Source organism: Opisthocomus hoazin, chromosome 4 (assembly GCF_030867145.1).
Source record: "Opisthocomus hoazin isolate bOpiHoa1 chromosome 4, bOpiHoa1.hap1, whole genome shotgun sequence".
In the NCBI taxonomy this organism is placed as follows: domain Eukaryota; kingdom Metazoa; phylum Chordata; class Aves; order Opisthocomiformes; family Opisthocomidae; genus Opisthocomus; species Opisthocomus hoazin.
Window position 1 is genome coordinate 28,931,482 of NC_134417.1, and position 14,816 is coordinate 28,946,297.

Below are 14,816 nucleotides of genomic sequence, written 5' to 3' on the forward strand. Positions count from 1 at the left end.
CCTGCCTGACAACGCGCTGTGAAACGCAAAGTCCAATTCCAGGAACTAATTCCCTGAGAAGGGTCCCCGGAACGAAGGGAAAACATCCAGTGGGAATCTTCTCCAGCCCAGGAATTTCCTAGAGCACATGAAATTGCAAAGGAAATGTCTATTCATGAAAACCCCACACAGATGACTCGCTTTCTTAATTTTAAGAAATACATCGCAAAAAATTAATTAAATTAACAAAAGATGAACAACATTAATTAAACTAACAATATTACTCCAGGCAAGGGAGAATTAAGCAGTACAAAGACACGCAGACCGGCACTTCATCGTATTTGATTTCTCCGCCAGCTACCGGTTCGTGGGACTTTACAGGCGTGTAAGCACCCCCGCCAGCTCCCTCCGGAGCAGCTCCCGGCACTCACCGACCGGAGCCCAAACGCGCACGTACCACGGGCTGCAGCGGGGCACCAGGCATCATGGCGTTGGCAATCTGCATCTGCTGGGCCAGCATGGCCATGTTCTTCTGCTGGATCAGGTTATTGCGTCCATTGATCTCCAGCTGCGTTTTTAAGTGTGGTGGTGGGTGAAGGTATTTGCAGTTTTCCCTTGAGCATCGGCCCTGAAGAAGAGAATTGACACAGTTGGCTTAGAAGCTATAGGCGTACCTTTGCTCCGTATGTCATTGGCTAGAGCACGCCCAACGCACGCTACAGATGCGGGAGGCCAGCGCTCGGCTGCATCTCCAGGCTATCGCACGCCAGCCGGAGCAACGCCACAGCTCCAGAACCAGTCGCATGCTTTGCCTCTCCAAACTCCCTGTTCCTGCGACTCCGCCAGCACCGTTTCTTCGGGGAGTCGCTGAAGGCAAGCAGGTACCAGTCGCTCTGCAAGGCCGGCACGCCCGTCCTCCATGGGCGCGCGGTTCTGCAGGGTGACGGCGATGCCCAGGGGACGCAGAACGGCCGCCGGCCCGCAGAGCTGCCTCGGGAAGCACGCGAAGCGCCGTGGCCCAGCTGCAGCAGCGGGATGGCTCTGTGGAGGCGGACGGCTCGCTCCTCTTGCTGGGGCGCGGGGGCACCGGGGGCATGGGGCGCGCAGCGCGACGGCGGCCGAAGCGGCGTGGTCTCCAGGAGCTCGGCACCAGCGCTGCGCCTTCACCGGGCCGGAACGCCGCTTGCATGCGATGCCTTTTTGTTGCGATTGTGCAAACCAAACAAGATAATCAGAATTGACTGGTTTCTAAATATTTCATTAAATTCAGATGTCGTAAACAACAGATTTCATGCACTAATTCTATTTGGATCTAAGGACGTTCATCAGTTTGACAACCATTCACATCAAGAAAAAATAAAAAACAATTCTATGTACGATGTATCCCAAACGCCACCATCCCTCCTGTCACTGAGCAAAGCAGCTCCGCACTGCAGACCCCCTGCTTGGTGACCCTCCCAGGGTGGTCCCCAGCCCCCCGTGCCCCCCCGGGCTCCCAGCTGGGTGCGGAGCAGCCGGGGCACAGCGAGCTGGGCGCCAACGTGGGTTCTGCAAGCCAGCCCCAAGTGCCCCGGCTGCGGCTCCACCAGAACTTCGAAGCCAAAGGCGCAGCCGGGGTGGAGGGCATGGCCAGCCGGGCTGCGGCGCAGGGACGGCGGGGAGGGGGAACCCCTCTCCATGGAAGGGAACCCCCTCGGCTCACGGCACGTGAGCCACGAGCTCGCCTGCCACCAGACTCCAGAAAATCCAAATTCCTTAGTATGGAAGCTTTACACACTAATTGTTCTTTAAAATTGTAACGCTGGAGCCCATACTTTCACCAAAGGGATGACAACGACAGAATAAACGACTAAAAAGGAGAACCGAATCCTTTTCTGGAAAAAAAGATATTCCTTAAATTGCATTTTTTTTCCTTTACTCCTTCATCTTTGAAACAGATCCAAAGAGGAACAATGACCAGGCAAAAGACAGCCTGAACTTCAGTGAGAAACAGTTCTTACCAGGAAACAAATTAATTCAATACGGTTTGACCTTCTCCTGCAGTTTTGCTCGGCAAGTTGAGCTGTGTTCTTGTTGGGAGCCCTGCCAGGAATCTGAGCCACAGGACGATTCTCGTCTCCCCGGCTGGCCGTGAGCATCGTTTTGCCGCTGCCCCCCTCCAGTCCCCCTCTCCCGCAGGCACCCAAGGTTCTGCCAGCTCACTGACACCCCAGCGACGCTCGCGCAGGCACCCAGCGCTGACACACCGCACAGCACGTCCAGCGTGGTGGCTGTTGCCAGGCCACGCACCCGGGTCGCGGCCAGCCTGCTGCGCGCCCCGTGGGCCGTCCCCGCAGCGCTGACGCACCCGAGGGCCCCGGGAGCCCCCCGCATGCCCCGCTCCCCAGCAGACCCCCCAGCAGCTCCCAGCAGCTCCCAGCAGCCCCCCAGCAGCTCCCCAGCAGCTCCCCAGCAGCCCCCCAGCAGCTCCCCAGCAGCCCCCCAGCAGCTCCCAAGCACCCCCCCAGCAGCCCCCCAGCAGTTCCCAGCAGCTCCCCAGCACGCCCCACTCCCCAGCAGCTCCCAGCAGCCCCCCAGCAGCTCCCAGCAGCTCCCCAGCAGCCCCCCAGCAGCCACCCAGCAGCCCCCCAGCAGTTCCCAGCAGCTCCCCAGCACGCCCCGCTCCTCAGCAGCTCCCAGCAGCTCCCCAGCAACTCCCAGCAGCTCCCCAGCATCTCCCAGCAGCCCCCCAGCAGCTCCCCAGCAGCCCCCCAGCAGTTCCCCAGCACGCCCCACTCCCCAGCAGCTCCCAGCAGCTTCCAGCAGCCCCCAGCAGCTCCCAGCAGCTCCCCAAGCCCCCAGCGCTGGGCAGCACTCACGGCAGCGCCCAGGGAACGCTCGGAGGCTGCGGGCACAGTGGCTGCGCTGCAGGGAAGATGTGGGGAGGCAAACCTGGGCAGCCTGGGAACGTGTTCTCACAGGGGAACGGAGCTTCCTGCTGCAAATCGGGGTTCGGATACCACAGCAGCGAACACTAACGACACCCAGGCAGAAAAGGCAGAGCGTGCCACGGTCGCACGACGCGGCAGGTAACCAGCAAGCGCTGCAACAGCTTCAGTTGCACCGGTTCTTCTCCCGGCACCGGAATCGTGCCAACCGCTGCTGCCACCGGGTAACACGGGGCGAAAGCACGCGTTCACTAGCGGCCTGGCAGACGGTATCTTACACAGCACAGCGTAAAGATCAGACTTCATTAGTGCTAAACGAGTAACGTGGAAATACAGCACATGCTGCTGCACTCAGAGAGGAGCAATCAACAAACCTGATTCCCAAATGAAGATCAAAGGCAATGTCTTATTTCAGGGGTGGGGCTGTCACCAAGAGAACTGGTTCTGATTTAACCAAAACCAGGACAGGGGTTTGGGCTGCTCCACAGCTCTCCAGGCAGCATCCAAAGACTGGATCACGACTGCTCAAGGTACTTTCACAGACTCCAAGGCTCGAAGGCCAGAAGAAACCGCTCCAGTGACCTGATGCAATGTCCCCAGGCTCGGGAAACAGGCAGCCCCCTCCCTTGCTTCCCCGCCAAGGCCAACATTTCTCTTTGCTTAGCCGCTCATCTTTCAGGAAGACAATTTACTCGGAGTTAAGGACTACAAGAACACACTGCATCCCTAGGTAAACTCTGTTTATATGTAGTTATCATCAGCTACCATCAAAAGTTTACATCTTTCTCGCCTGCACGTCGCTTTGGAGTCTAGCGCAGCATTTAGCTGTCAGCCTTCCTGAATCTCTAGGCCCTAGAAATTTTCCAAAAGAAATGCAGACTTCTCTGTTTGGGAAATGGCTTTCTGGCCTTATGGACCTTCAGAAACGGTCCGCAGAATGCCCAGGAGTCAGACACCGTAGCTGAAAGCCACCGTCCAAGACCTCGGTCGAGAACACGGACTGCATTCATCTCCTGTGTGCTGCCACCACGGGGCTCCTTGGCTCCCTCTCCACTAGGTTCTGGTAACCTCCGCCAGCAAAGTTTAAGGCAGGTTTTCACCTCCCGAACCTTTTCTAAACCTTCTGCTGTTTCTTCAATCATAAAAATATCAACACTAAAGCACGTAAATTCGGAGCAGTGGCAGTTGAGCACGCCGGCGGCGTCCTGGCACGCGCACCAGCCCACAGGCAGAGTTCCACCAGAACGCAGCTGGGCTTCACCCATGGGAACCGCTCCCGAGCTCCCTGGGCACACTCCGGGGTGGCTGACCCCCCACGCTGCGTGGGACGCGGACCCCGGGCAGAGCCAGCGGGGCTCTCGGGGTGCGGAGGGGACAACGGCGGGCTCGGCCCCTCGGCTCAGCGCTCGGCGTCCTCCCGGCAGGAACGCCAGAGCGGGAGGGCACGCGGGCCGCTCTCACATGATGTTTTTCTCCAGCTCTCATATCAACAACGTTCGGGCAGAGCGCCAGGCTGAACCCAACAGCCCACCCGACTGCCGCTCCATCCAGGCAGCGCGGTGCCCGCAGGATTTCCAGCTGCCAGGCCTTGGCAGATGCCAGGGACGGGGACAGGGAGAAGCGGGTGGCACTCCAGGCGCTGGCAGCCGTGCCGCCGGCTTCACAGCTCTCCGCACACACCGCTGGCTGACGCCGTCGGCATCGGCGCCCGGCGCTGCTCCGGGGAAGCTGCGCTGCACCCCGGCCAAGCCCGCGGCGGGCAAGAGAAGCAAGCCAACCCGGGAGCCGCCGCGACGACAGCACCGCCGCGGCACGGGAGCTGCCACGCCGCGCGGGGAGCCGGACGGCGAGCGGCCAGGGACACCGGCACGCTGCATGGAAGCCACCACACATGGCTTTTACACCCTTGTGCAGCTTCCAAGGAAATAAGAAATAAACCCCAAACCATACCTTAAAAACCTCGTAATCGCTCACCTCAATTCCTCGCTCTGACCCACGCCCCACACCCTTTGCTCCAGGCATTTCCTGAAGATGACTGCACTTCATAATAGCTGCTGGTCAGATTGTTGGAGTGTTTAGTTGGAAATAGGAATTAATAAAAATGTGTCTGTAAGAAAATATTTACTTTATTTGCTTGCTTGCTGACAGAAAATGCCTGTTTTGCTTGCGTTTTCTATTCCTTCCCCTGGCAGGTGGCAGCGAGCTGCCTCCCCGTACGCGTCCTGCCTGCTCGGGTGCCAGCCAGCACCCAGCAGCTGCTCCTGCCCCGCGACACGGCAGGGACGGAGCGGAGGGGAACCTTTCCGTGTCACGTTACTACTGCCCAGCCACACAGACATGGGCTTTTCTGACTTTATTTTTCACATTAATCTTTACTTCTTGGGGCAGACACATTTTAGACGTGCAGATCTCTGTTTAAATTATCGGTAAAACACCAGGAAGAAGTATAAGCTTTTTAGTGAACAGCAGCTACTATACAAAGACAAACTTTTAAGTCTTATTTGAAATACGAGGGCAAGTACACATTTGTTTCTGCTTCGACTGCAGAAGTAAATCTTTCACCCCGCACTGGCTCTCCATTTTAGTCTTCGTTTTCAATCCCCTGTTCTGCACCCTTCACTTCCGCTGCTCGAACACGCTGCCGAGAAGCACAGCCCGCCCTGGCCACGGGCCCAGGACGCCCGGCGCAGCCTGGACGCGAGTGCCAACCCAGCGCCGTGCCGTCTCCCGTCCCGCCTCGTCGAGGTGCGGCGTGGGGCTCCCCGAGCTCCGCTGACCCGCTGGCGCAGCGGGGAGCTTTCCCTGGCCCTGCCTTCGGGGAGCAGGGACACAGGGACCCAGGCACGTCCCGGCCACGCCGCCCGGCTTCACCCTCCCAGAGCAGGAGGCATTTCGTGTGAGCGTTTGCAGAATTGTGAACGAGAAAACAGGCGAAACTCAAACAAAAAAGAAGCCATGGTCAATGCTGTCTTGGAAAGATCACCCCAAAAATTCTGCACTCGGAAAGACAGGGTAAGCATCTCCAAAAGACTCGGATCACCTGACAGCCGTGCTGGATTTTGACATTTCACCTCGGTACTGACGGCTTTCACACGGAGGAGCAGGAAACGAGCCCGTTTCGCAGGTCACTACCACGTTCTTCTCTGTAACACCAGTGTTCTGCGAAGCTCTGCATCCTCTGTTCCGATCCCACACTGTTTGTCAGAAACACAACAGCAACTCTTGCTCTCTGGAAATAACTTCCTTCCACAAAATAGCCTGACTGCTTGTTTGATAATGAAAATGTGTTCCTGGGATTCACTTCTGAGACTGCAAACCCCTCCACCTGCTGCAGGCTTAGCTAACACGGGCACCAACAGTTTGCACTTCTGCCCTGAGGGAGCATTAACGCAGACACCTCCTCAGCAAACACCATCCAGTCCGTCACACGGGGGAGGAACAGCAAACTCGCCACCCTGGTGGCCTTGGCTCCAGCCTAAAACTTTCTTGGAAAGCACAGCCTGGTGATGCAATAAGCAAGGTCTAATTAGCAAACTGCTCGCACAAGGTCGTTACCCCTCCGGGCACCCCTGCGCCAAGCCGAGATGCCCTGTCCTCAGCCGCTCCGCAACTGGGCCATGGGAGGGTCTCCACCCCGAGTCCTCTGGGGTGTGGGAGGGCCCGGGGACGACCCCGGCCGCAGCCGTGCCGTCACCCAGCGTGACCCCCAGCACCAACCCTCCTCTCCCAGCACGCGCCCCGGGAGCCCAGCGCAGCCGCTACCTCCCGGACCCCCCAACTTCAGGCTGAGGTTCCTCAGAGCCGCGCTCGCCCGGCGCTTGGTTATTCCCACGGGGACACCGTTCACGGCACCACGATGCGGAGCTGCTGCCTGCTCCCTCCAGCAGCCAGCCGGGCTCAGGACGGCGACGCGGCACTGGGGACACACCCAGACCCCCACGAGAGGGTCTTACAAATATGCTTGCAAATATCTGCAGGGTGGGTGTCAGGAGGATGGGGTCAAACTCTTTTCAGTGGTGCCCAGCGACAGGACAAGGGGCAACGGGCACAAACTGAAGTAGAGGAAGTTCCAGCTGAACATGAGGAAGAACTTCTTCCCTCTGAGGGTGACGGAGCCCTGGAACAGGCTGCCCAGGGAGGCTGTGGAGTCTCCTTCTCTGGAGATATTCCAGCCCCGCCTGGACACAGTGCTGTGCAGCCTGCTCTGGGTGACCCTGCTTGGGCAGGGGGTTGGGCTGGGTGACCCACAGAGGGCCCTGCCAACCCCTGCCGTCCTGTGATTCTGTGAGAGGGGAGACGGCAGCGAGGCGACACGGCATCGGCCCTTCTGCTCGCGGCGTTAGCGGTGCTTAGATGGGCTGTGCTGGGGCACCCGCGGCTCTGCAGAGGGGGATCCTCCGCGAAGAGCTCGTCCGGGAGGATCAGCCACCATCAGATGGCACAGCCAAGGCAGACAGGCAGCAGAACGCTGACTGGGCACAGACGAAGTGAAGCTCTCCGTTACTGCTGTCGCTCAACACACACCGGAGAGCGCACGCTGCACACAGCCGTCCTGCCAGCCCTGTTTCAGGTCATCCCCTGCAGCAGCATGAAACCAGAGCAAACAGACAGGCCCAGCGAGCCGGCATGTGCCACTGCCTCCGCGCGTCCCGGTACGGCACTGGCCGCCGGCTTCAGCCAGGGCAAGCTGCCTGAGCCCACCCGGAGCTTCCCTCTGTGCTGCCGGAGTTCGGCAACACCGACCACCCTGCGCAGAAAAGACATCTGCACGGACAAGGTTCCTAACTGCAGCTGGGCTGGGAAAGTCTCAAAACGAAGCAGCGCCAGCCCGCTGGGTCTGTTTATTTCTGCTATTTTTATACCACTGCGGTAGCACAACCCCAGTTACCGAGCACTTGCTACACCACCCTGCGCGTGTTTATACAAGAGCTGCTGCTCACGAAAGCCAACGGGAAGGCTTCTTGGTTTTCATCAGTCCACCACCACCGTACCATTAGAATAACACCACAGAAGTCTGGGGCCAGAGGAGAACCAAGGGCACCAATGTGCCACTCACTGCGTGCGGAGACCTTACTGGAACAGACCCCGGCTCTCCCTCTAGGTCCCTGGGACAGATCCCAGCTCTTCCTCAAGGTCCCTGGGACACACTCCAGCTCTTCCCCCGAGGTCCCTGGGACAGATCCCAGCTCTTCCCCAAGGTCCCTGGGACAGATCCCAGCTCTTCCTCAAGGTCCCTGGGACACACTCCAGCTCTTCCCCCGAGGTCCCTGGGACAGACCCCGGCTCTTCCCCTGAGGTCCCTGGGACAGACCCCGGCTCTCCCCCGAGTTCCCAGCGCCATGCCGGCGCGGCACTGCTTACCATGGGAGTTTGGGATGCAGGTGAGAACAGCAGAGAAGATCAGGGTGCCCATGAGGGTGGGCCGTGAGGAGCTGCCTCTGCCCTGGAGCGCAGAGCCCGCAGCTGGTGCTGGACCCTGGTGCCGGACCCCGCCTCGATGGCGGTGTCCGTGGGTACCTCGTGTGCAGCAGGTAAAAACAAAACACAAACTGCAGCCAAACTCTGCTCCAGGCTCCCCTCTTGCTTATTCCAAAAGGAAACTGAAGTGAAAGAAACACCAGCCCCATGGAGTCGCTCTGGGTTCATAGAATCCCAGAATCCCAGCATGGCAGGGGTTGGCAGGGCCCTCTGTGGGTCACCCAGCCCAACCCCCTGCCCAAGCAGGGTCACCCACAGCAGGCTGCACAGCACTGCGGCCAGGCGGGTCTGGAATATCTCCAGAGAAGGAGATTCCACAGCCTCCCTGGGCAGCCTGGGCCAGGGCTCCGTCACTCTCAGAGGGAAGAAGCTCTTCCTTATGTTCAGCTGGAGCTTCCTCTGCTCCAGTTTGTGCCTGTTGCCCCTTGTCCTGTCGCTGGGCACCACTGAACAGAGTCTGGCCCCGTCCTCCTGACCCCCACCCTAAAGATATTTGTAAGCATGTTTTGAGCAAACATTTTTTCCTCAGGTGGTTTTGTAACATTACAGTTCAATCTGTGACCCTGCATGCAGCACTGCTGTCCTCGTGGCCGTCGCTCAACCAGCGAGGCAACCCCCGCGCCGCAGACGCAGAGAGCCCAGCTTTGGCCACCAACGCCCCGACCAGGAGCGGCTGCGATCGCTGCTGCCGGCCCCTGGCCGCCGCCACGGCCTTCGACCCCCTGCAGCGCTGCGATGGGCTCAGTGAAGCGTTTCTGTGCCATCGGAGGGACCGAGCCCCGCTCTCCAAAACCAGACGTCTAACCCGCAAATTCTGAAGAGGCCACCTCCCGAAACCAGCACCACGCGCTGCCCGTGGCCGCTGACACTCCTGGGCGTGCCACACACGCCGCCTGCACTGCGCGGATGCTCAGCCACCCCGCCGCTATTTATCAATGACCAGTGCCCGACCTAATTAACCCAACCATCAGTGCCCGACCTAATTAACCCAGCCGCTTTGGGGGACTCCGCACCGAATCGCTGGGGGTGTTCATGACGCCGAACGCCCCGCTGCCGTCTCCCCTCGGCCGGGGCCGTGCCCGTCGCCGGTGCCCCGTGCTGCCGGTGCCCGAGTGACTCGCGCTGGGGCCAGCAGCGCTAGCAGCAAGCCGAGCCGCCCAGCTGTAACGCGTTACGTGTTTCCGATCCAAAACAAACAGGCAGGCACCTCCCTCTTCCAGGGAGCACAAATTCCTGCCGACGGCAGAGCGCTGGGCGCGTTCAAACCCGGGCAGGAAGACGGCTGTTACGCAAAATCCGAATATTGCCTGTAAATGGTAAAACTATTTATACCGATGCGCATGTGTTTTACAGGAAAACACTGAACTACACGTAAGCTACGGTTTGCTTGTTAAAAATAAACCGTCTGCACTCGCCTGGTTGTAGCAGCGAGCCCGCCAAGCATACAATCGGAGAAATCTTTTTCCTATAGAACAAAAAGAGCGGTTGGAGTTCTTTGACGGACTCGAAGCACGCAAACCGCAGCCCCGGTGACTCAGTGGCTGCGCTCAGGGCCGCGAGGCCGGCGGCGATCCAGAGGCAGGACCGCGATGGCTGAGGTGCGGCACAACGCCGACGTGCGGCCCGTTTCCAGACCCGGCCCAGGGCACGCCAGAGGAGCCGTCGCTGCACCTCAGCCCCAGCCTCCTGCCGTGTGCACCCACGGGTGCCTCTTCCCGAGCCCGGCCGACACCGTCCCCAGCTCTCGGCTCACCGCCCAACCGACCCACCACACGCAGGGTGCCCGTCTGGGGATGCCCCGCCGCAGCCAGGCCCCGGCTTGCAGCCCGACAGCCTGCCCAGAGACGGCCTGGGCACTCCCGAGGGGTTTCCAGGTGGGACCAGGACGTCTGCTGGTGGCAACCGCCCGTCCTCGGAGGAAGGAGGCGAGAGGAGGGGTGGGCACCGGCCCTGCCAAGACCCCTCAGCCCGCTCCGGGCCTGGGCTGCGGCACGGGGACGCTGATGCCAGCGCCAGAGCTGGTGCTCGCACCCTCTGCAGACACTCTTCTTCCACTTAAGGTGAAAGCTGAAAACGAATTCCGTTTTTTCCAGGGGGAAATGGCTATGATTGCTTTCTTTTGTCCAAAACCCACACTCCAGGTGTGCGGGGAGCGTGTTTTTTGCTCCCCAAGAGGCGTACAAGGGTGTATGGCCATCCTGCACCCCGTGTCATCCCTCAGGTTCCTCCAAGGCTGGGCCCGACAAACCTGCTGCTGACCACACGGTAACGATGTGTGCACGTTGCTGGATGATGCTGAGCTTCTCATCAACCAGCACCCCCAAGCCCTTCTGCTCAGGGCTGCTCTCGATCCCTTTGTCCCCAGCCTATATCTGCTTGGGATTGCCCTGACCCATGGGCAGGACCTTGCCCTTGGCCTCGTTGAACCTCATGAGGTTCACACAGGCCCACCTCTCCAGCCTGCCCAGGTCCCTCCGGATGGCATCCCTTCTCTCCAGCATCTCAACCACACCACTCAGCTTGGTGTCATTGGCAAACTTGCTGAGGGTGCTCTCGATCCCACTGTCTGTGTCACTGACAAAGATGTTACACAGGGCTGGTCTCAGTACGGACCCCTGAGGGACACCACTTGTCACTGGTGCCCCTCTGGACATCGAGCTGTTGACCATTACCCTCTGGATGAGATCATCCAGCCATCTCCTCATGCACTGAACAGTCCACCCATCTAACCCACGTCTCTCCAATTTAGAGAGCAGGGTGTTGTGGGGACTGTGTCGAAGGCCTCACAGAGGCCCAGAGCGGCGGCACCCGTAGCTCTGCCCTTGCCCGCTGATGCAGTCACTCCATCCCAGCAGGCCACCAGCTTGGCCAGGCAGGACTCGCCCTTAGTGAAGCCATGCTGGCTGTTTCCAATCACTTCACTTGACTCATCTGAATTTGCTAAGACACTCTGTATCACTTTTCTGGCATGACATGATCTTGGTTATAATTAAATTGAGCCAGCTACAAGGTTTATACTTTTTAATTATCTTTGTGCATCTTTTCATACCCAGTGTAGCCACAAAGCACACAGAAGTGACCACTTCATGACGTCTTTGTGCGTGTACCTTGTAGATAAAAGTCTCCAGCCCTCGAATTTATCACTTTGGCTTACACGGCTGATGGCACTTGGACGGACACAAACGCAGAGGGGCTGTCACATCGCCATGAAACTCAGCAGGCTCAAAAAAAAAGAAAGAAAATGGAAACCAGAGTAAGCAGACTCTCAGGATGAACCCAGGAGGAAAGCCCCGCCGCGTCTGAGCTCTGCCGGGAGCTGCTGCTGGGGGGGCCGGGTGCTCCCGTCAGCCCCACACGGGGACCGAGGCGATGGGGACAGGACTGGGCGCGGGGACGTTCACGCCTGCAGCACTTTGCTTCGCAGCCCCTCCGCCCGCACAGCACCCGCAGCGGCGTCACCGGGATGCCCACCCGGCTCAGGTCAGTCCGTAGCCTGGGGTAAGGTGGCCGCAGGAGGCTCTGCCAAACCACCCCGAATCGCGGTTTCGTAACAGCCACTGGCAAAGGCATCAACAGCTTACGGAAATATAAATACTCTTCTAACCCTTTGATGTGATTTGGGATTGATATTCACACTATTACAAATCGTCGTACAACCACATGCGTCTGCATACACACATCGCATGCATCGACTTCTCAGTATTTAAATTTACACCACTACCACTCCTAAGACACAGAAACTCTGCAGACTGAGACAGAGGAACACTGGATTTCACAGAATCACAGAACCATTCAGGCTGGAAAAGACCTCTAAGACCATCGAGTCCAACCATCAACCCAACACCCCCATGCCTGCTAAACCATGTCCCCAAGTGCCACATCCACATGGTTTCTGAACCCCTTCAGGGCTGGGGACTCCCCCACTGCCCTGGGCAGCCTGGGCCAAGGCCTTACCACTCTTTCAGTAAAGACATTTTTCCCAATATCCAATCTGCACCTCCCCTGATGCAACTGGAGGCCACTGTCTCCCAAGCAAGCCCCACTGCCCTCAGGCAGTGCTGTCCTGCAGGACGACAGGGCATGGCGTTCCTCCAGGCCTGCGCAGGACACCCAGATGTCCCTCCGAGGGTCAGTTCCCTCCCAGGGGCTGCACCTGGGTGACGACAGCAACTAAAGACATTTCCAGCAGGGGCTTCAGAAACGGCTCGCTCTGAACTCCTAAAGCCGTAAAATCCTTTTAGAGCAATCTCTGGTAATCCGCATGATCCCCACTCAAGCATATAATAACCAACATTTTAAGTGTAAAATGAATGGCTTTATGTCAAGATCAGGTAAAACACGTGCAAGATTTAATCTGGTTATCGTTACGGCTTCACGCCGTGCCAGCCAGCAAGCGGCGGTGACCACAGCAGCGGTGCCCGAAGCCTGGCCAGCCGCGGGTGCCGGGCACTGCTCTCGTCACAGGGCGCAGCCTCCCGGCGAGCGACCCCGTCTGCAACCCAGCCCCTCGCCTCGAGCCCCAGCTCCTGGGATCACCGCAGCCCCACGGAAACGACTAAAGTGAGCAGGAAGCTGAACATCCACCAGGTTCCACTGCAACTGGCTAACGGAAGTACTGCAGCCTAATTAATATTTAATAATATTTTCAGGCTTCCAGTTTGTTTTGGTGTGGCACGACAGAAAACAGGCAAGCTGTCAAACACTGCATCCAGACTGAGGGAGCAAACAGTCAGGACAGGGCCCCCATCCAGCAGAGCGGCAGAAACAGGTCGATGATGCTTCAGGCAAATTTAAAAAGGGGACACCACACGAGGGATGACACCACGCACGTGATCATCTACTTTTTACATAAAAACCGCTCAGAAACCGGCCCTGGCTGTCTGCAGGGCTGCTCCCACCGTCCCGGCCCCTGCGGCCCCACCACCTCCAGCAGCGCCTTCTGATGAGACGGCACACCGAACTTCTCAGGTAGATCCATGCACATGTGGAATACAAGAAACCCCCCGATGCAGCTATTTTCACTTGTTTGTGCAGCGCGCTGGCATTCGGGGTCTCCTCTCCCTGGTGAGCAGGGAGAGGTGGCTGGCGCGGTGACCCGAACCGGCTCATCTGTGTCCTCACCCACCAGTAAAGACGCAGCGGAACTCTCCATTGCAGGCGCTGTATTTAAAGCTGAATTGCTACGGTTTAAAAATGATATCTTGCCTTTGTGATTTTGAGAGAGGAATGGCCATTACCTGTAGCTGGCACCTGCAGACAGAGTAAGCGGAGGCCAAACAGTGTGCCCGAGCTCGCAGCCAGTGGGACACGGGGCTGGGCGGCCCCGGCCGTGGCTCTGCCGCCAGAGCGATGCCACTCTGATGCTGAACTGCACAGGCACGATGCAGCGCGCTGCCACAGCACCCTCGCAATAAACGTGGCCTGGAACATGCAGAACAGGCAGAGCAAACACGCGGCACCAGATGGGGCCAGGCACCCTCGCTGCGCAGAGCCGGGGAGCGAGCCCAGCGGGGGCACCCGCGGCAGGAGGGACCCCAGGCCCAGCGCCCCCGATACCGAACCATCTGCTGGAGAAAGGAGACGCGCGCTTTCCCCTCCTTTCAGCTCTGACGGGGTTTATGGCAGCAATACACCATCGCGTTGCAGTTACAGTGGCTGAGACGTGAGCAACGTTACCAGGTTCCAGCTGCAAACCGCCACGCTTCCTTCCAAACGGAGTGAGCTGAAAACCAGTTCACAACAGACCCGCTGCAAAAGCAAAAACAGCCCTTAAAAAAGATATATTTTCACAACATTTCACTGTAATTTCAGGTCCGCACCTCATTTCCAGCGCACTGCTCCACCAGCTTCCAGGACACGGCAGCCACGCTCCCGGCTGCACCGCTGCACAGCCCTGCTCCCGTGGCATGCCCAGCTGCTCCCATGCCGGTAACTCGCAGGCAGCCCTTCACACGGCCGGGGAATCACAGACTCACAGAATGTTCGGGGTTGGCAGGGCCCTCTGTGGGTCACCCAGTCCAACCCCCTGCCCAAGCAGGGTCACCCAGAGCAGGCTGCACAGCCTGGGGCCTCCCCAGGGCAGAACAGAGGGGGAGGAGAACCTCCCTCGCCCTGCTGGCCACGCTCCTCTTGATGCACCCCAGGATCCCATTGGCTTTTCTAGGTAGCCGCAAGGGCCGGCAGCTTCGCAGCAGCGCAGCAGTACCTGGAGCTGCCCCACTGCACCTCGCCAGCACCGCGGAAGCGCACCCCGTTTCCCAAGGCACAAACCCGGCAGGGCAGTGCAGACCTGTGGGACTGCTTTAACAGCAAAGCTCCAGCCTGGAGCTGACGACGGGCCACCACAACGCTCCTACGGGCACAGCGCGGAGGCGCGTGCGGAGAGGAAAGCCTGCAGGCAGGCGTCCAGGTACGGCCCTGCAGGCACTGCCA

The 14,816-nt window shown here is 59.0% G+C and overlaps 1 protein-coding gene across 13 annotated transcripts in view; it reads right to left on the minus strand.

The window, feature by feature from the left end:
* The window catches only part of MBNL1 (muscleblind like splicing regulator 1), a 102,116-nt gene that overhangs the window by 29,790 nt on the left and 57,510 nt on the right, over positions 1-14,816 (minus strand). For all 13 annotated transcript variants that reach the window (XM_075418447.1, XM_075418456.1, XM_075418444.1 and 10 more), the window contains one exon: positions 437-607. In XM_075418447.1, coding sequence (XP_075274562.1) covers positions 437-607 — 171 coding nt within the window. The remainder of the gene's footprint in view (positions 1-436; positions 608-14,816) is intronic.